General features: G+C 39.6%; 1 protein-coding gene across 1 annotated transcript in view; it reads left to right on the top strand.

Annotated features, from left to right (window-relative positions):
* LOC122496575 (SLX4 interacting protein) overlaps window positions 1-22,774 on the top strand; it is a 179,449-nt gene that overhangs the window by 147,678 nt on the left and 8,997 nt on the right. The window contains exons 5-6 of the mRNA XM_043602893.1: window positions 7,406-7,483; window positions 10,617-10,705. Coding sequence (XP_043458828.1) covers window positions 7,406-7,483; window positions 10,617-10,705 — 167 coding nt within the window. The remainder of the gene's footprint in view (window positions 1-7,405; window positions 7,484-10,616; window positions 10,706-22,774) is intronic.

A 22,774-nucleotide genomic window follows, 5' to 3' on the forward strand; every position in this document is an offset into this window, starting at 1 on the left:
CATTAAGCAGTGCAGAAATATAGATTATGTCTAGAAATACACATATCTGAAGACTCCTGGTAGAAAGATGATTCCACAACAGAATTTTCCTTCTAAGTCCCAGTCTCTTCCTGTGTCTAAAGACAGTCTTCTCGGATTTAGGAGGACCACAATAGCTGGCAAGAAAACAGACATACTTAAATGTGATTTACAAGTGCCTCAGAATCTCAGAATGCCATTGTCAGGTAGTTTTCTAGTGAAAAGATTCTCACTTTACGATTTCCATTTTGTCCCCCAACCCGAGTCTCCTACTGACTCCAGTTCTGTGCATTTAGAACACCAGTGTTAGCATGCTTGCGGTTTAGGCCCGGAGAAGGGAAAAGCAAAGGGCCTCCTGGATTCTTTGCCAAGTTGCTGTTTGATTGTAGAGAATAGTGGAACTTTGCTTTAGCTCTGAATAAGGACGAAATCTCAGTGGCCTGCTGAACTCTGTGAAGTTAATTACATTAAAGAGCAAAGATAAGAATGTAGTCTTTATCACTGCCTGCTATCTATGGATAAATGAAATACATCTCTGTAAGCATTTCGAGTCAGTATATTTCAGTGGCAGTGACTTTCTCTGTTTATATATCAAAATTAGTTTGCCATAAGAACTGAATCTTTTGTGTTTAATCTCTCTTCAAGTTCTCTTTAAACAATAAAGTTTCCTGTGGCCAGGGGAATTTGGATTAAGCAGGTGAAAATCTTTTTTACATGTTAAGTTTGCCATTTCTCTTGTCGATGCCATGGTGGGGGGTATTCATTGAAATCATAACAAGTCCCCAGTTTAGGAATGATTCTCTTTAGCATAATCCTATTCTGGGGGGTGGGATGGATAGGAGATACTCAGTTCTCCTAGTAATTTCAGTCATAAATCACTTAGAATTTTCTTATACTGCTCTCTTTTTCTTTTTTTTTTAAATTTTTTTTACATTTATTTATTTTTGGTAGACAGAGAGAGACAGAGCACAAGTGGGGGAGGGGCAGAGAGAGAGAGGAAGACACAGAATCCGAAGCAGGCTCCAGGTTCTGAGCTGTCAGCTCAGAGCCCGATGCGGGGCTCGAACTCACAGATCACGAGATCATGACTTGAGCCGAAGTCGGACGCTTAACCAACTGAGCCACCCAGTCGCCCCATACTGCTCTCTTTTTCTGTAGGGAAACATGTCATATTGAGACTGTTGCTTAACTGACCAAGTAAGATTTCTTTATCACCCAAGGTATCTCCAGATACCATGCTTCCTGAATTGGAGCTGTAGTTTTCATAGTCGACTTCAGATTTAGCCCCTTCCTGATAATAACATTCTATTGCTGGATATTTTGTACAGGGAAAAGATTTTTGAAAATCCGAGTCTTAATCACCTAGAGCTGTAAGTGTTACCAGCAAAGGCAGAATGACTTACAAACTGCATTTTATTGTTATTCACACCTTTGGAAGACTGACATTATAAATCATTACCTTCAAAATCACTGTAAAATTTTTCTGTCTGTATTCATAGATCCTTTCTTACAATCTCCACCAGCCCCTCCCACAGCAGTAGGACAGATAAACAGATGTGCAAATCACTTCTACTCTCTCACTGACCTAAGGAATAAAGGATTTGTTTTAAAGCACTCAGAATAATGCCCGTGGTGTACATATTTTGTTTGACGTTTTAAGCAGAAGAAAGGCACATGACCAAAATGCAATCTGTTTCAAGTGTTTTAGGAAAAAATATATTTCATCTCTGTAAATCTGGAGATTATGCTATCATAGACGTCACTCTTATTTCACAATCCCCATGACTAAAGCAGTTGTGCTGTCAAAGCTGTAGCTTGTGTAGACAGACATCAAATCTGCAGTCACTGATGTTCTGGATCTTCTACAGGGGTGTGAGAAGTCTACTGAATGTAAAAGTGGGAATTTCTTTGCATTTTTTAAAAATAAAAGTTATTTCAAAAACAATTATAACCATGGACTTTGAAAAATCTGAAGGTCCTGGAGATCACCTCTTATAACACCTGGCCCTTTCAATTTCATGGATATAATACTGTCTCTGAGGTTGTTTTACAACCTGGAGATGCTTACCCTCTTTGGTAGGACAGTTTTACTTAATGTTTTTAAGAAAGTCATCAACAGAGTAGTTTATACCTGGAGGTGGGTGGAAGGGAAGGAAGAGAGGAGGGAGGGAGGAAAGCAGAGAGAGAAGAAGGAACTGTGCTGGTACTTTTTGTGAAATTCTCTTGCTACCCTATAAGATGAATGGTAATGTCTCCATTTTCATATGGAATATACTCCTTTGTACCAGTCTCCTTTACTTGACATTTTTTTTTTTTGAGATTTTTTTTTCTGATATCGCCTGTAGTTGTAGTTTATACATTTTAGGGACAGGGTAGTATTTCACAATGACTATGCCCCCTTCCCTTTAAATGTAAGTTTCAGGTGTACATCTTTATAACTCGATATCTGTATACACTATGAAGTTTGTTTAACATCTGTCACTGTCTAGTTAACCCTCTTGACCCATTTCACTCCCCCACTCCGCCCCATAACCACCACTCTTGTTGTTTTGTTTGTTCATTTGTTTGGTTTTTCAGACTCCATGTATGAGTGAAATAATACAGTATTTGTCTTTATCTGCCTTACTTCATTTAGCCTAATATCTTCAAGGTCCACCTGTGTTGTCGTAAATGGCAAGATTTCATTATTTTTTATGTTTGAGTAGTCCATTGTATAAATGTACCACATCCTCTTTATCCATCCGTCAATAAGCACGTAGACTGTTTCCATATCTTGGCTATTGTAAGTAATGCTGCAGTAAACATAGTGGTGCATGTATCTTTTTGAATTAGTGTTTTCATATTCTTTGGATAAATATTTCAGAGTGGAATTGAGGGTCATACAGTAGTTCTGTTCTTAATTTTTTGAGGCCACTATAATTTCCACAGTGGCTACACCAGTTTACATTCTCACCAACAGTGCACAAAGTTTCCATTTTCTCCACATCCTCACTAACATTTGTAATTTCTTGTTTTTGTTTGTTTGTTTGTTTGTTAGTAGCCATTCTAACAGATGTGAGATGTTTTCTTATTGTGGTTTTAATATGCATTTTCCTGATAATTGGTGTTGAGCACCTTTGTATGTGCCTGTTGGTCATCTGTATATCTTCTTTGGAGAAATGTTGATTCAAATCTTCTGCCCATTTTTAAATCAGGTTGGTTGATTTGTTGTTGTCAGGTTGTATGAATTCTTTATGTATTTTGGATATTAACTCCTTATCAGATATATAGTTTGCAAAAATCTGCTTCCATTTAGTGGGTTGTCTGTTCGTTTTGTTGATGGTTCCTTTGTTGGGTAGAAGGTTTTAAGCTTGATGTAGCCCTATTTGTGTACTTTCACTTTTGTTTCCCTTGTCTTTGTAGTCAGATCCACAAGGATGTTGCTAAGACTGATGTCAAGGAGTTTATATTTTCTTCAAGGCATTTTATGGTTTCAGGTCTTAACATTCAAGTCTTTAATGCATTTTGAGTTAATTTTTGTGCATGGTATAAAATAGTGGTCTAGTTTTATTCTTTCGCATGTGGCTGTCCGATTTTTCCAACATCATTACTGAAGAGACCATCCTTTCTCTATTGTATGTCCTTGGCTTGTTTGTCATAGACTAACTGTCCATATATGCGTGGGTTATTTCTGGGCTCTCTATTCTGTTTCATTGGTCTGTGTGTCTGTTTTTGTACTAATACCGTAATGTTTTGATTTACTACAGCTTTGTAGTATAGTTTGAAATCAGAAAGTGTGATACCTCCAGCTTTTTTCTTCTTTCTCGAGATTACTTTGGCTATTTGGCATCTTTTTTGGTTCCATACAAATTTTAGAATTGTTTATTCTAGTTCTGTGAAGTATGCCACTGGAATTTTGATAGGTGTTGCCATTAATCTGTAGATTATGTTGGGTAGTATAGACATTTTCACCATATTAATTCCAATCCATGAACACAGAATATTTTTCCATTTATTTGTATCTTCTTCAATTTCTTTTGTCAGTGTCTTATAGTTATCAGTGTTCAAGTCTTTCATCTCCTTAGTTAAATTTATTACTAAGTATTTTACTCTTTTTCTGATGCAGTTGTAAATGGGATTGTTTTCTAAATTTCTTTTTCTAATGTTTTGTTAGTTATGTATAGAAATACCACAGATTTTTGTATATTGATTTTGTGTCCTGCAACTTGAATGAATTCATTGGTTCTAACAGGTTTTTTTGGTGAATTCTTTAGAGTTTTCTATATATAGTATCATGTCATCTACAAATAGAGACAGTTTTACCTCTTTTCCGATTTGGATGCCTTTTATTTATTTTTCTTCCCTAATTGCTATGGCTAGACTTCTGAGACTATGTTGAATAAAAGTGGTGAGGGTGGGCATCTTTGTCTTCATTCTGATGTTAGAGCTTTCAGCTTTTCACCATTAAGTGTGATGTTAGCTATAGGATTGTCATATGTGGTTTTGATTACACTGAGGTATATTTCCTCCATACCCACTTATTGAGAGTTTTTATCCTAGATGGGTGTTGATTTTGTCAGATATTCTTTTTCCCCACATCTATTGAGATGATTGTGTGATTTTATCTTTAATTTTGTTAATGTGATGTTCAGTGTTGATTGATTTGCAGATGTTGGACCATCCTGGCATCACTGGAATAAATCTCACTTGATCATGGTGCATGATTCTTTTAATGTATTGTTGGATTTGTTTTGCTAATATTTGTTGTGGATTTGAGGATCTATGTTCATCAAGGATATTGAGGGTTTTGTTAGAGAGAGAATGTGCATGCCTTAGGGGAGAGGGGCAGAGGGAGAGAGAGAGAGAATCCCAAGTAGGATCTTTGCTTACTGCAGAACCCAATGTGGGGCTCCATCCCACAACCCTGGGATCTTGACCTGAACCAAAATCAAGAGTTGGATGCTCAACTGACTGAGCCACCTTTGGCGCCCCAAGGATATTGCTTTTAATTTTCTTTTTTTGTGGAGCCCTTGCTCTGGTTTTGGTATCAGGGTAATGCTCACCTTGTAAAATATGTTTGGAAGCTTTCCCTCCTTCAGTTTTTGGAAGAGTTGAAAAGGATAGGTGTTAAATTTTCTTTGAATGTTTAGTAGAATTCTCCAGTGAAGCCATCTGGTCCTGGACTTTTGTTGTTGGGAGGTTTTTCAGTACGCTTTCAATCTCCTTACTAGTAATTGGTGTATTTAGATTTTCTATTTCTTCATTATGCAATCTTGGGAGAGTGTAGGTTTCTAGGAATTTATTCATTTCTTCAAGGTTGTACAGTTTTTTGGCATATGATTTTTCATAGCAGTTTCTTACAACCCTTTGTATTTCTGTGGTATTGGTTGTAATATCTCTGATTTTATTTGAGTTCTCTTCTGTCTTTTTTCTTGGCAAGTCTAGCTAAGATTTTTCGGTATCATTTATCTTTTCAAAGAACTAGCTCTTTCTTCATTGATTTTTTTTCTATTGTCTTTTTAGTGTCTATTTCTCTTCTAGTCATCATTATTTCCTTTCTTCTGTAAATTTAGGGTCTTGCTTGTTCTTCTTTCCTAATTCTTTAGTTGCAGAGCTAGATTGTTTATTTGAGTTGTTTGTTTATTTCTTGAGGTATGAATTTCCCTCATGGAACTGCGTTTGCTGCATCCTATGTATTTTGGTATGTCCTGTTTTTATTTTCACTGGTTGTAGATTATTTTTTAATTTCCCCTTTGGTTCCTTCAATGACCCATTGGTTGTTTAATCTTTATATTTTTATATTTTTTCTTATTTCTTCTAATGAATTTCTAGTTTTATACCATTGTGGTTGGAAGAGATGCTCGATATGATTTCAGTTTTCTTGAAATTATTGAGATTTGTTTTGTGGCCCAACTTGTGATCTGTCCTGGAGTATGTTCCATGATCGCTTGAGAAGAATGTGTATTCTTTTGGATAAAGTGTATATATCTATTAAGTCTGTCTGGTCTAACGTGTTATTTAAAGCTGATGTTTCTGTTTTAATTTTTTGTTGATGTTGTCTGGATGATCTATCCATTGATGAAAGTGGGGTATTAAAGTCTCCTGGTATTACTGTATTGGTTTCAATTTCTCCCTTTAGGTCTGTTAGTGTTTGCTTTGTATGGTGCATATATATTTATAAATGTTACATTTTCTTGTTGGATTGACATCTTTATGTAATGCCTTCTTTTGTTTTTTATTACAGTCTTTGTTTTAAAGTTTATGTTGTTTTATCTGAGTATACCTACTCCAGCATTCTTTTCATTTCCATTTGCCTGGAATACCTTTTTCCATGCCTCACTTTCAGTCTGTGTTCTTACTTCTGAAGTGAATATCTTGTAGGCGCATATAGATGGGTCTTGTTGTTGTTTTTTGATTGTTTGTTTGTTATCCATTTAGCACTCTGTGTCTTTTGACTGGTGATTTTAGACCATTTACATTTAAAGTAATTATTGATAAGTATATGCTTATTGCCATTTTGTTAATTATTTTCTGGTTGTTTTTGTAGTTCCTCTCTATTCCTTTCTTCTCTTTCTCTCTTCTTTTTTGGTTTGATGGCTTTCTTTAGTGTTATCTTTAGATTCTTTTCTCATTTTCTTTTTGTATTTATTATGTATTTTTTCCTCATGGTTACCACAAGGTTCACGTAAAATGTCATATGTAAATAGCAGTCTGTTTTAAGTTGATAGCAACTTAATTTTAAATACGTTCCAAAACTTTACCGTATTACTCCTTTCCCATGCTTTATATATTTGATGACACATTTTACATCTTTACATTTTCTGCTGCCTGTAACTAATTATTGTAATTTGAGGGAAATTTACTACCTTTGTCTTTTAACCTTCATGCTTGTTTTGTAAGTGCTTGCTCCACTACCTGTGTTATATATTTTACTTTTCCAGTGAGATTTTTAATTTAATATATGTTTTTTGTTGTTGTTATAATTAATAGTGCCATTTCTCTTGGGCTTAAAGAAGGCCTGTTAGCATTTCTTGTACGGCCGGATTAGGGGTGATGAATTCTTTTAGCTTTTGCTTTTCTGGAAAGCTCTTAATCTCTCATACAGTTTGGAATGATAATCTTGCTGGGTAGAGAATTCTTGGTTGAATTCATTGTAACAGATAAAGTAACTGAGCCACTTAAGGCACTGGAGACAATCCCAACCAGGTGCTCTGGCCAGTCCTCCTAGAAGAGCTCATAGTGTAATATTTACCCCTTTCTCTCATGTGAATCCTTCTATTGATTCTTTTTAATCTTTCATTTGTTAAATAATTATTGAACACATACTACATGGTAGGCACTAGGGAGGGCTGTGGGATTTAGTGGCAAACAAACTTGTAATCTAATGATACCCTCTTTTACCTTATAGGTTATGGCTTTCAAATCACAGCCTATTTTCTCAAGAGAGGGATACGCCTCCACTGTTTCAGAAGTTCACAGAATACTGGTAAGAAGCTGATATCTTGGGTTGTCAAGCATTTTGCACTATTAGCTTGTCCTAGAGAAGGAATGAAAATTAAGGAATGAATATTACAACTTTCTTCGTTGCCTTTGTAAAATTGAAATACTGATTGAGAGTATTTCTAAACATTTGTGATTTTTTTTTTTCAATTTTCACTGTTTTACTGCCTGTCTGAGAACTGTGAGCTGGGCCACATCAGGCTTTACTTTCCTGCTGCATCTCAGCACTTTCATTGAGCTTCCAGAATGATTTGACAGGCAGTTACACCATGAATCACTTCATCTTTATGCACACCAAGTCCCTGGGATACAGAGCAAGTGTGTACACGAGAAAATGCTTTCCCAGCCCAGAGCTGTCAGAGCCTTTCTTAGGTGTGTGACAAGGCCAGCTTCCCCCCTCCTTTCCCCAAGTCAAGATGTCTGTTGAGGAAATGATGTCAAACACGTCCAGCCAACAACAATAAAGTCAGATGCTAATGACAATTCTCCAAGCTGATCTGAACATTGGAAAGAAACTCTAACTGAACTTCCTTGGATGACTTTAATATATAATATATGAAACAAGGACTTTGAAAACAAACTGTATGGAGGTTTGCTCTTGGAATCTTCACAATTATCTATACTTTTTAAACTTTAAGTGTCACTCAAATATATTACTCTCTTACTGGGGCTTTCCACTTTGTTCAATTCTCTTAGTAAAATAAGCCACTTAACCTGGTATCTGTCTGTTAAAATGAAGGCTAGTAAAGATTGCTATTGCCTAAATCTTTATTTCAATATTAAAATGATAAAAGTTTCAGTTATGACTTAAGCAAAGAAGAAGTGTACAGAGGTTGCTTTCTGTTTATATAATACCTGGCTCCAAAATGTTCAAAATTCATCATTCTAGTATTGTTACTTTTCAGAGGAAGAAATGGAAGGACAAAACAGAGAAATTATTGAATAGAACTGATCATTTTTATTTAAAAAAAAATTTTTTTTTAAACATTTATTATCGAGAGACAGAGAGAGACAGAGCATGAGCGTGGGATGGGCAGAGAGAGGAGGAGACACAGAATCCAAAGCAGGCTCCAGGCTCTGAGCTGTCAGCACAGAGCCCAACACAGAGCTCGAACTCACAAATCGCGAGATCATGACCTGAGCCGAAGTCAGATGCTTAACCGACTGAGCCACCCAGGCACCCTGAACTGATCATGTTTAATTTAAATTCTGATCCGCTAGTATTTCAATGTCATGATTTTTGGCTGGCAGGGCTTAGTTCCCCCTTCCAGAAAGTGGGAAGCAGACTACTTATCACTTACTTCAATAAGAAATTTTAAGAATTAATGAATAAATATTAATGACTTTATTATTATTATTTTTTGTTTGTTTTTAAGTCTATCCCTAGTCTCTTACGAGATAGAACATGTAAGAGGGGTCGAAGTTTCAACACACTCAGGCCCTCTGAAATGGAGATTTCTACATGAGGAGGACTAGTGGGAGTGAGACCAGAAGGACAGGTTAGACCCCACTCATGGAGGGCTTTGAAGTTTGCCCATCATGTGATGGGTACTGAGGATCCACAATGGGGTTTTGAGCAGGATAAGTGGAAATATTTTTTTAGAACTGTTAACCTGCTTGCACTGAGTAGGATGAATTAGAATAGGGAAGAGTGATCACCAAGGAGACAGCAGTGGTCCAGGGGAGAGGTAAGGAGATGGCTATTACTAAAACATCAACTCATTAGGCCTTTGGTGTAATTTAACCTAGCCAGGTGGTGTGGTGTTAACTGTGTTTAAGTTGAGTGTATATGTAACCACTACCTTCATGCTTAGCTTCTATCAGTCAGTCCCTCACGTTGTCATTCATTGTTGGAAATGAGCAAAGTATGTGAAAAGCTTCACTTATTGGATTCATAATATCGCTCTTTAAAAATGTTGGTCATATCTAAGAGGGAAGTTTTCTCTTTTAGAAAAATGTCTTTGTGTTATAAATATGATATATAAGTATTATGAAAAATATGAAAGCAATACAACCAAGTATAACGAAAGGAGAAGATCCTTACCTCCCACCCAGAATATATACTATTAGCATCAGCTAAACACCACTCCAGACATAGGTGGAGGCTGCATACATAAGTGAATTCATGAATGGATGGACAGACAGATGAGAGGAGGAGAGATACAGATGCCATTTACCATCTTATATTCTTATTTCATTGAATGTTGGGGTGTCCAGCTCTGAGATTCCTGCAGCCCTCCCCCCAAACCAGCACTTCTTGCTTTAAGAAGTTGTAATAATAGGGGCACCCGGGTGACTCAATCAGTTGGGTGACCGACTTCGGCTCAGGTCATGATCTCACAATTTGTGAGTTCTGCCCTGCGTAGGCCTCTGTGCTGACAGCTCAGAGCCTGGAGCCTGCTTCAGATTCTGTGACTCCCTCTCCTCCTTGCACTCTGTCTCTCTCTCTCTCTCAAAAACAAATAAATGTTAGAAAAAAATAAAAGAAGTTGTAATAATAGAGTAATGTGACTGAGGTGTAATTATATCATCTTTGCTCTTGCATATTTTACTATTTCCTTATTATTCATTCATTATTATTCATTCATATTAATGACACTTCTCCTTTCATTGCCTGATTCAGATTGGGCATTTGCCCTCCAGTGTAGCAGACCCATCTAAGACCAGTTGACTGAAGAGATGATAAGTAAACTAATTAGTGAGAACACTGATGAGTCACGTTTTCAGATTTTATCCCATAGTCTTCCTCTTTCTGTATAATTCTGCACACTCGTTAGGAAACGTTGATCCTATTTCCCAAATGTGAGTTCTGGTCAGAAAACAGCAAACTGTCACAGAGGGAAGGCTGCAAGGGCCCTTCCCTGCCTGGGGGTTTCATGGGATATAATCTAATGGTCCAGGGGCTCAGGCGGACCTATCTGCAACCTCCTGACTGCTCCTTAGAGCTCTGTGCTTGCCCTGCCCTCCTGATGGCAAATACTGAAAGGAGACGAGGAGAGGAGACATGTGTCTTATGTATATATATATTTTAGCTGTAACTTAAAAATCTGAGAACAAGCATTTCTGTGTTCAGAGATTTTTGATGCCTTTAGTAACTTGATTTTTTTCATTTTGTGCAGAGCTCCGTGTATTTCCTGACAGATTTGTGGTCTGTGTAAGTCAACTTTCATTCAGTCATGATCTTATGGCAAGTCAGAATGAAGAATTGGTATGTACAAAAAAATTCTATAAATAAATTTGCTTAAAACTTACTGTAAAAATAGAAAAAAATATTGTCTTCTGTTATCCTTGGGCCTTCATTGAGCACCCAATGAATGTTTTAAGGGACCAAAAATGTCCTACCTCTTTTGCATGATAATATTAACTGATGTGTTTTGTTTATTTTGTTTTGGTTTTTTGTTTTTTACTTCCTGAAGTCCCCTTGAAAATTCAGTTTATCAGCCGTATCTTTTAATATCATTTTTTTTGGTATCAGTTTTAATGAGAAAGGAACATATCACAAAATCTGGGATGGTGCTTATGATAATGTTCAAATGAGATAAAGCAAGGTCTTTAAATGAAATGAAGGAAAATCCACATGTTTCCACTGGAAGCTTTCATTGGGGTCAGCGGCTTTGAATTTTATTCCATGGTGAATCACTGACATTTTCATGAGAATCATACTTTTCCCCAGTGTGTTGTTTCTTTGCCGATAGGGTTTGTTTTCTCTCTCCTTTCTCAGGCTAAGTCTCAAGCTCCATCAGGTCCTGCCTGTTTCGTTTGTGTTTCATTGGAGTTCTCTCTTCAGATAGATAGATACAGAAAACTACCCCTTCATGTTGTAACTTATAGCTGTGCCTTGTAAACTTAACATATGCCTTTGAGAGAGTCTCCTTGGAGGGTGTGTGTGTGTGTGTGTGTGTCATTGCAGCCACAGTCCATTCTCTCTGAACTTACCTCGGTGCAAACTTTTTTTTTCATATTTTTGGATATGTCACTTGAACTTTAACAAAGAAGGAAAAAACTAGGAGACATGAAAGCTGGACATGAAGTGTGACAGGATTATGATGCTTCTAAAATAATTTATGGGAATATTAGATTACCCCTTATGTTTATTATTTTTTAATCCATATGAAATGTGACATTTGGCCCACATGGTCTAAAACCAGATTCTTACCTCATCTGAAATAAACGGATGGAGACTAGATGGGTGAATTAGAGACCTAGGAAAAGTAAAGAGCAGAAATGCTTTTATTTGGAGATGAGCCTTTTGGAAAAACCAGTGGGACCCTTATTTCTTCATCTGTCAATTAAATGACATAAATGAAGCAAATTTGTTGAAGAGTATTAAAAGTGTATTCTTTGAGATTTTTCCAGGATGTTAGAGTTATCTCAGTAAGTTAATAAATACAAAAATAGTAATGCTGTTGGCAAGTTAATATAATATAACTTAAGTGATTCTCAGAGCAGTGAAGAAATTGATCTTTGGTTTAAGAAAACAACAATTAACTGTACCAGGAAGTGTTACTGCTTCAGATGGAAAAAAGAAGAAATTAGATCTTATATGATATGTAATATTAATACGTAATATCTTAAATTATTAAGGGTGAATTAAAACATCTCAATACAAATGAAATGTTATCCTCCTCTGGGGCACTGGTATTTATACAGATCCTGATTTTGCTATAGCTGCTGTCAAATAAATCCTATAATCTGGAGGACTTCCTAAAGGTTAAGCATTTTCATTCTGAAAACTTGACTAGTCTAGTCTGAGCCTTTTACACAAGCCAGTTCAATTTTCTTCTCTTCAGAATGTTCTGACGTTTAGTGATAACACTATCAGAGTTAACCAAAATGGCTTATAAAGAAAAGTACATTTATATCATGAGGATCGTTCATTGTTTTCAGTGACTCTCTTTAGATGTGGTCAGTCTCTGTCTCTTCAGCTGCTCTTTTCCCCACCTCTGTGCCTTCACATACATGCTGTCCCAGCCACACACGTGGGAGTCTGCTAACGCTCAGCAGCACTACACAGCTCCCTCCCTGGACATAGGCTCTGTGCATCCCTTCGGGCTGGCCAGCTCACCTGTGCACCTTCCCTCCTAACAGGCCTCTCATCCACCACTTCCTCAAGCTTGTCGCCCCCAGAAACAGTAAAATATCCAGGCCTGGAGAAGGACCCTCCTGCACACTGCCCATCGAGCTGACAACTTGGTCCCTCTGCCACATGTGCCTTGGAGCTTTAGCCTCATTCATGTTTGATCTCTGAGGAGCCCACCTGTCTCAGCCATTTGAGGGTCAATAAACCATCCTTCCTTCCCAGAATTGCCTTCTGTCTGAGAGAAGGCGTGCATAGTCCTTGATATATACTTCAAATGCCCAAAGCCAGTGATATCTGGCTCCTCTGTGAATATTCCTTGAACTTCCAGAAAGCTTTGGATTCTTTATCAGTTTACACTGATATTCGCCAAAGGGCAGGATCCGTCTCATTTCTCTTGGTAATTATTCTCCAGGACTATTTGACTAGAAAGGCCTGGGAAATTGGCTTCCTAAATACTGTATTGGAGATACGTTTTTGTCAAGAAACAGCAGTTATTTTCCTCTAACTGTTCACTGAACTTAGTTCTCTATGGCCCCAGAAGTGATGGGGGAGTGAGCCAGTACCCGAGCAACAGCCTGGGAACCTTGCTTGTGCCGTGAGTAGTAGATTCCTTTTCTTTCATCTTTTCCCCCCCGTTTTGGTTCCTCAGTGTCTGAATGACTGTTGGTTAGGTGATCCTGGGGGTGCCTATTCAGAACTGCTCTGCCAGGGGATTCTTTGATCCTGTACAGAAGCTGTACCCAGCTCCCCAGTTCTTAAAGGTGGCTACACAAAAGAACTGCTGATCCAGATCAAGCAGTACAAGGGGAGTAAGCCCTCTCCTTTGGGAGGCAGAATGAGTGCAACCATGCCACCCGCTAATAGCCTTCCCCCAGCACCAGGGAGGTCTGTTACCCTAATATCAGCATCTCTCTCGCCCACCAAGGGGCACTGGTGCAGCGAGATGCTCCGTGTTGCAATAGTTCTGCACCAAGTGCCCACATGCCAGGGATGTGGGAATTGTGATGTGTACTTTGGGAAGAAGGGGCATTATTATGGGATGAGTCACTGTATTTTTCTTACTACAGTTTCTCATAAGAAATCTCGAGGTCCTTGTAGCCTCAGTTTTTGGCCTATTGCTAAGAATGGAGCTGGGAAGTTGTTCTCAGAGTTTTTACCTTTTGTTTTGTTTTGTTTTGTTTTGTTTCATTTTCCTAGCAATATGAAAAACATAAAGTAAATTTTGGTTGCACTCAGTTATATCCCATTTCAACAATATTTTCTTTCATATTTACAAACCCAGGTCCCTGTGTAGAGGCTGTTTGTTTGTTTGTTTGTTTGTTTGTTTTTCCTTTTCCTCAGATGTAAAGCTCTGGGGCTTGGGTAAATTAAAAATTATTTATTATTTTTCCTATTTCTTTATTAGAGAAAATAGCCAATAATCACCAAAATAATTACTTTAGAAAGTAATGACTTTATTGTGTAAGTAGAACTCTGTATGTATGTGGGACATTTCAGGGTCAGCACAAAGCTATTATCTCATAGAGCATTGGTTACAGGCACACTCACTCTCTGGAGATCTTTCTCATCTGTTCTTACCACCTCACTTTAACATAATTCGCTGAGTGCTGGCTCCATGCCAGGAAGTCTGCTAGGCACTAGGGAAACAAAGAAAAACTAAGAAAGTAGAGTTTGTAGTCTGCCTTCAAGGAGCTTGTAGTCTGCCAGATAGGGGGCACTGAGGGTTATCCTGGTGACCTAAAGATGTATCCCTTCTGCACTGTAATGGATCCTCTGCTATTCAGAAGAATGTCCAAAATTCTGAGTTACTTTCTTACTCTTAAACCTAAGCTATAAGTCTGTGATTCTTTTGGAAATTAACAATGGCATTTAGTATACCAGTGCTGCCTGAGAGTGTATATATAATCAAGATATGGGAGTTCTCTGCCTCATGTTTCACTGGGGTTGTGGCTGAGCTGTGACAAAAGCCATTGAGGTTCAGCAGTCATACCCAGTCACACACACTAGGCCCTCACTGTAGCATCAGCTGGGTGGAAGGATCCCTGGCGTGTTCTGACGGGAGACACTATTTAAGTACTAAATTGAACACTTAAGTCAAGCTACTGTTTAATGTTAAAGAACTCTTCTGGTTTATGAGTATAAAATTGAAATGAGAACGAGTCTAAAGAAGTAATAAACTATGCTAGCCTGGGTTATTTTTAGCTTGACTGTCCTAATTGAACCTCTGTGGGCCTTAGCCCTCATCTCTCAGTCAAGGGGGGAGGATATCAAATTATCTCAGAAATCCTTTCTCACACTGAATTTCTGTCAGAGGAAGCAGATGAAAATACAGCTAAAGAAAAACCGTAATTTTGCACAAAAGAGACCTTCACTTGTAGATTTAAAAGCTGTGATAAAAAAAAATGGGGGGAGAGTTATATTTTATCTTAGGAAAGATAAAAGAATATATAACGAAACATTTTAGGCCTTATGTTTTCAGAAGAAATAAAATACTTAACAAATTTGACTATGCATTAACTTTATGCCCTTATTGGCAGAATTAAGTTTTTATAAGGAAACTTTGCATAAGTATAAATCAGATCATTTGAGAAAAGAACCCTCCTTTTGTATCAAAAAATTAAATAAGTAGTGGGTGTTTTTTCTAGTTTTTTCATGATGTGTCATAAACTTTTTAAGAATCCATTCTTCTCATCTTATTGTATTTCCTGAACAATGCTAGTGGTAAATTACTTAGAAGCCATTAACCAGACATTCCTGTAGCACTAGGAAAAGTTCCTTGAGGGGGAAGAGGTTGTTTCCATATTTCACATTTCCCACAGTGTTCTGAACTTAGTTTTTTACTTAATAACTGCTTACCAAAATTGTCCATGTTCATTGTATGAAAACCCTAGAATCCAAATATAAACAAAGAAAGTAAATATTATCCACAACTCCCGACCTAAAGACAGCCTCTGTTAATGACCTAGTCTGTACCCCTCCATACTTGATACTTGATAACTGAGGTCACTATGTACTTATTTTAGCTGAGACCCATTCATTTGTGAATTGTGTGTTTGTGTCCATTTTTCTATTGGTATTTTTGTATTTCACAGACTCCCAACTATATAAAAATTCCTTAAGTAGTAAGAAAAGTAACTTTTAGTGAGTTTATCATTTACCTTTTAATTCTATGACACTGTTATGTAGTAGGTGTCTATGTCCTCAATTTTATGGTTTCCATAACAATTTCTGCCTTTGTGATTTTGCTGTTATAGTTTTCAAAGTTGGGCAGACATTTACTTATATTTCCTTGTATTTTTATGTGATTTGTTTTAATTTGTGATGCGAGGTAGTTTTTATTGTGTATATAGATCAGTATTGTGATAATTGGGGTTTTTAGGTTTAAGGGATGAACATGCTTAGTCGGCCTCTACTAATGGGGCCTCACTTTGGGGGTGCACAAAAGAAGGAGGCTTCTCCAGGGACCAGGGTCTCCTTTTGACCTATAGCAGCAGGACTTCTCCAATGGCCCTTCATCTTGCCTTCTGCCCTCCCCTTTTCCAGTCACCTGTGGCCAGTGCTCAGAGCCAGAACATGATCTACAGATAGTTGAGGAACATATTGGGCCACACCCTCAACAGGGCCTACAGACAGGCCCCTTTGCTTGGATTGAGACAGAAACTATACAGCAGCCCTTAGATGCCCACCCTTATATGGAATGTCTGAGTGAAAATGCTGGTGGTGGGGATGAGCTATTCTATTGGTTTGGTCTATCTAGAATAGTTTTTCTCGACTGTGACACAATAATAAATTTTTATCCAGTCAAATCATTTTTTTTTTTTAATTTTTTTTTTTCAACGTTTATTTATTTTTGGGACAGAGAGAGACAGAGCATGAACAGGGGAGGGGCAGAGAGAGAGGGAGACACAGAATCGGAAACAGGCTCCAGGCTCTGAGCCATCAGCCCAGAGCCTGACGCGGGGCTCGAACTCACGGACCGCGAGATCGTGACCTGGCTGAAGTCGGACGCTTAACCGACTGCGCCACCCAGGCGCCCCTCAAATCATTTTTTTAAGATTATCCTTTGCTTATTATATGTTACAGTAAGCTGAGGTTTTATCGTCCTTTGCTAATAATAAAATTCTTTCCAATGATTAACCACCAGTTTTTGTGAATGAGATGGTTCATGCACCCCTGTCTCCAGCACCCCTAAGGAAACTGCCCTCTGCTGAATTAGAATAAGATAGGCCAGATGAGCTGGAGTAGGACATATCTAAGTTAGACTAGCTGGATAGAATAAGTTATGATACGATGTCTCTCAGCCCTCTCATCCTTTGTGCTTGTTCCCCACAAAGTACCTTTCCTGTGCACAGACCCAGGGAATGAAACAAGTAGAAAAGAGATCACACTTGAAATTAAAAGGCCTGGCTTTGGCCACTGCCTCTCTCCTCACTCCCTGGATGACCTTGGACAAATCATTTGGCCTCTCGGAGTGTTGGGCTCCTGACTTCTTGAGCAGAGGTAAAAGTGATGCCTACTATACAAGCCTTCCCAAGTTTTACTAAGGATCAAGTGAGATAGTGAATATCAAAATGTCTTCTCAACTAGAAAGTACTTATGCAGTATTAATTATATTATCATTTCCATTCTTCCCCGAAAAGGAGTTAATGTAAATGTCATTAACACCAGATTAGTAGATTGTTATATATCTTACCCTGCCTGCTAGAAATGGTAATATCCATCTGCACGTAGTATTTTGCCAAGAAGCTCAGCACTCTCATTTTTTATTTGTCTCCACTTGACAGCCCAGCTTCATTTTGCAGCTATAAAAACAAGTACCAAAAAGTTAAGTTATAAACCCTCATTTAGCCAGCAAGTCAGTGATGAAAGAGGGATACAATAAGAGTGTAAACTGGTGACCTTCAGTAGGAGCTCTGTTAACCAACATCCAGAGTAGGAGGAGGGGTGGGGACCACCAGCTAGAACACCTTTCATTTCCAGTAGCTGCCAGTAGACTCACAAGGAGATACAGCTTTGGAGGAAGGACCCACTTACTTCTCCGAGGTACACAGGAATTGGGAGTCCACAGACTTCTCAGGCCCAAATTCCGAAAAGCTCACATGTTCATCTGAACACCCACAGTGATCACACAGAGTTTAATATGCAAGTGGATTGTGTTTAGAAAGTTCATTTAGTTAGCAGATGATTTAGAATTCAGTACACATTTTCCCAAGGAACCCATGTCATAAATGGGGTGAGGTTCCCAGACTCGTTCACAGAAGCTGTTACTGTCATGAGATGGGAGTCTTGGAAAGGGGGTCTTGCTGTCTGTTCAAGAGCAATGGGAAGAGCTCTTCCTTGTGCGTCCCTGGGCAGAGGGCCAGCTCTGAGCAGAAATTTGAAATAAGACAGTCATCTGTGATGGCTTCTCTCTGGCTCTTCTGCCTCTTTCCCACTGGCCACCAGGGCTACTGTGGGCTGTCTTCTGGCCAGCCCTGCCACCTACGCAGCTGGATACACACTTACCCACCTTCCTCCTTACCCATCCTCTCCAGCCCCACACACTCAGCCATGGGAGATGTTAGGGAAGACAATCATCACCCTGAATAAAGGGCTAGCAACCTTCCTGCCAGGTGTTGGCATTTTTCAACCACAGATCTCTGTGTGAGGAGGTGTTTTTGAATTAGGAGACCCCCAAAGGTGGGGTATCTCTGCCTGAGGTAGTTCCCATTAAGTTTCCATTTTTCACAGATATTTCCCTTCTGCTTTTACACTGGACACTATTAACCTGTGATTCATGAATTCCCTGAAATTAAAAAAAAAGTTGTGTGTGTGTGTGTGTGTTTTAATGTTTTTCTAGTCAAAGTTAAATAGCTTTCATTCATTTCTCAGAGTGGTCAATGATCCCCACCCTGCCCCTCTCCATCATGAAGAAGCACAGGTCCCAAACCTACAAATTCTTTAAAGTCTCCAAGTTTCGGGGCGCCTGGGTGGCGCAGCCGGTTAAGCGTCCGACTTCAGCCAGGTCACGATCTCGCAGTCCGTGAGTTCGAGCCCTGCGTCAGGCTCTGGACTGATGGCTCAGAGCCTGGAGACTGTTTCCGATTCTGTGTCTCCCTCTCTCTCTCTGCCCCTCCCCCATTCATGCTCTGTCTCTCTCTGTCCCAAAAATAAAATAAACGTTAAAGTCTCCAAGTTTCATTATGCTTATAAGGCACCAGAGACTCAACAGTGGGGCCTAGGGGGGTTCAGGATTTATTTTTAGGTTCGCGAGGGTTAGGTGAATGTAAACTGGAAAATCCCTATGAAATGTGTACTTCCTGCAAAAGAACTTCCTTGATTTTTTTCACTGATTTCATTTTCAGGTTAACATTCTTTGCAACTATTTATTGGTACTTCCCTAGATCTACACAAGACAGTTTCATAGTCATCAATTCAGAATCAAAGAAAACTTCAAAATTTTTATTTAAAAACAAAACAAAACTAGAGTGTTTGCTGCTGACTCAGGCGGCAGCGGCTGCAGCAAGCCCACGTCTCCACTCTCCCTTAGAGACCTGTCCTTTCCCAGGAAGGCAGAGAAGTGGAGGGCTCAGAAGAGGGACTTGGGTGCAGAGAAACAGAATGAAGCAAAACACTTGTCCCTCACTGTAGGAGTTGGACAGATGACTTAGCCTCATAAGGCATCAGTTTCCTCATCTCTGAAATGGGGAAGGTCACGTCCGCATCTTGGGCATCTCACGAGGACTCACTTGTGCCGGTCCCTATATTGAGTGCTTTGCCTGTGGTGTCTCAATACAGGCGCCTTCCGTCCTTAGCATCTTCAGAGAAAATGACGTGACTTCACAGTGGAATTCATGAGATACCCCTTCCATTTGACCTCTTAGCCTGAGTTCCTTTGAGTCAATATGTATATATATGTCTCTCTACATTCTTTTAATTGTTCGCTACTACTCTCTCCACCTGTTTTACCCTTTTTACTTCCATAACTGATTAATTACCAAATAATTTAAGAAAATATTAGAAGTGAAATTTGGGAAAGAGAGACCTCTTCCTCATTTTAAGATGTGTGGCTTCTGTATGGTCATGGTGCATCGTGGTCTAAGATTGTGGTCACTGTCAGAATTCATGCTGTGCTGGGCTGCTTTTCTGCAAGTGACTCAACCTTCTCTGGCATGTCACATTTCAGAATGCTTATGCTCCTAAAAATGGTTGGACATTGCACTAAAGTTTAAGAATAACTTTTCTTAGGGCACCTGACTAGCTCAGTCAGTGGAGCGTGCAACTCTTGATCTCGGGGATGTGGGTTCAAGCCCCATGTTGGATGTAGAGATTACTTAAAAAAAAATAAAATCTTAAAAAAAAAAGGAATAACTTTTCTTTTTGCCTTACAAAAAAGCCTTGAAGAATTGAAAGTGGCCTAGGTTTATACTGTAATGTTTTATTTGCCTCCCAAATAAGTTGACAATATATTACTTTTACACCGCTTTTATTGTTTGGGAAAGACTTATTGTTTGCAGAGAGCTGTCACATACAATAACTTATTCAATGTAACAAACCTGAGAAGAGATTGTATCAGTCTTGAACCTTTTAGTTTTCAAGTGACAGGAAGGCCAACTCGAAATGGCTTAGCAAAAAAAGGAAGGTTTTTGGCTCATGTGCCTGAAAAGTCCAGACTTCAGGTATGGCTTGCTGATCAGAGGCACAAAGAATATCATCAGGACTGTTTCTCCCATCTTCTGGCTCTGTCTTCCACAGTGTTGGCTTCATTCTTAGCCAGTATGTGGTGATTGGCTCTGGTACCTGCAGGTCCATGGGAATAGAGAGCAGGGTTCTTCCCAGGGCTCCTTCAGCTCATGTATGTCTTTGAGGTTCATGAATCCAGTACTTTGCTTGGCCTGGATGGGATCACAGGCCCACCTCTGGAGCCTGGTGTGGAGACAGGGCCTCCTGAAAATGCACGGACATTGGATGGGGACTAGAGACAAAATCTGAATATTGTTTCCAGAAAATGAATGAGTGTCCACTGTAGAGATATTATTATCATTCCTCTTTTCTAGACAAGGAAACTGATGGTCAGGGAGGTAGCTTGTCCAGATCTTACTTCAGAGAAGAAACTGAGAGGGGGTTAGACCCAAGGACTTCCGACTTAGCATCCTGTACTCTTTCTACAACTCCCATCTTTGACTGTGATGGCAGAGGAACCACTGGGCACAGTGGAAAGAGCACTGCACAGAGGGCCAAGCCTTCTCGACACACTTCTGCCCCTAGCTAAATGTGTGGGCTTAGACACTTAGTCTCTTGGGTCTCATTCTTCTTGTCTGTCAAATAGGGATGATACCTGCCTGCCAAATAACTCAGTAGATGTAGGGGAAAGGACTTTAATCGTGTAAGTTCTTTAAAAATGCAAAGCATCCTTGCCTTCTCAAAATCTATTTATGTTCTCTGTAGGTACCAGGTTTTCTTTTACAGGAATGTCAAGAAAATGTGCTTAGAACTTCCCACTTTCTTTTTTTTTTATTTTATTTAAAAAAAAATTTTTTTTTTCAACGTTTATTTATTTTTGGGACAGAGAGAGACAGAGCATGAACAGGGGAGGGGCAGAGAGAGAGGGAGACACAGAATCGGAAACAGCTCCAGGCTCTGAGCCATCAGCCCAGAGCCCGACGCGGGGCTCGAACTCACGGACCGCGAGATCGTGACCTGGCTGAAGTCGGACGCTTAACCGACTGCGCCACCCAGGCGCCCCAGAACTTCCCACTTTCTAAAGTGTGCTTCACACACCTTATTGCACTTAAATTTCCCAAACAGTCCTGAAGGACAGATGGGAAACCCACCATCGGGGAGTTGAGAGATGGGCCCTGGGACAAGCAACCAATTGAATGCCAGACGTTGGCTTCCATCCCTGCTCGCTGTGCTCCCTGCCTCATCCCAGGAGGGCTAACCTGTTTTGATCAACTCTGGGTATATGTGATCATGAAGAATTCAGACACAGTAACATTTTGAATGTGACCTAAGACTGTGTATTCTTTTTTAATTTTTTTTTAAATGCTTATTTATTTTTGAGAGAGAGAGACAGTGTGAGCAGGGGAACGGCAGAGAGAGGGGGATACAGAATTCAAAACACGTTCCAGGCTCTGAGCTGTCAGCACAGAGCCCATTGCAGGGCTCAAACCCACGGAAGGACCATGAGATCATGACCTGAGCCAACGTCGGACGCCCAACAAACTGAGCCACCCAGACGCCCTTTAAGACTGGGTGTATTCTAATATTTTATTATGAGTTACCTGCTTAAAAAATTTTTTTTTAATGTTTGTTTAGTTTTTGAGAGAGAGAGAGCATGAGCAGTGAAGGGGCAGAGAGAGACAGAGACACAGAATCCAAAGCAGGCTCCAGGCTCTGAGCTGTCAGCACAGAGCCCACCATGGAGCTCGAACTCACGAGCTGTGAGATCATGACCTGAGCCGAAGTTGAACACTCAATCAACTGAGCCACCCAGGCGCCCCAAGTTACCTGCTTTTAAAATATCCTGGTTGGGTTATTAATTATTTTCATTTAGCGGTGAATAAAATAGCATCAGAGGAAACTCATGTACATAACCATAAGAAAAGAGATCTCAAGAGATAAATGACTGAAAGCACCATATTACCGTGTTAAGTACTGCTGTAAGAAAGACCTTACTGGCTCTGAAAAGTTTCTTTTCCTGCCTTCTCCCTTTATTGCCTTCATATCCAGCAGGGTGTTCTGTAGTCCTAGAAACAAGATTTTGGTGGGAGAGCTCCTGTCTGTCATCCCTTCTAAGCATGGCTGTGAGGGGTGCTGGGAACACCACACTGGGGGCCACACTGGACTGCTGTACACCCACAGGGCTCTTTGACCTGCAGTCAGGTATCATGTCCCCAGGGACCTTCCCCTACAGTTCCAACCTAGGTTAATACTGATGTCCCAGGGCCTCAGGGCTGGTGCTTGAAAGGTGAAGCAAGGTTTTCCTGACAGAAGCCCCATTTATCAGATGAGAAGGGGCATTGCCATCTGTGCTGTTTGTTCATGTTGAATGAGGTCCCTGGAGTGTGGGAGCAGCAGTGTTACTTGCCTCATCAAGCTCTTCTGAGGTGACATTGATGCGTATATGCAGAGCTTCTGAAACACCCAGCTGAAACTTGGCACACGGTAGCTCATCACATCCTCCAGATATGCCCAGAATCGTCAGCAACGCACCCT

This window comes from Prionailurus bengalensis, chromosome A3 (genome assembly GCF_016509475.1).
Source record: "Prionailurus bengalensis isolate Pbe53 chromosome A3, Fcat_Pben_1.1_paternal_pri, whole genome shotgun sequence".
Taxonomy (NCBI): Eukaryota; Metazoa; Chordata; class Mammalia; order Carnivora; family Felidae; genus Prionailurus; species Prionailurus bengalensis.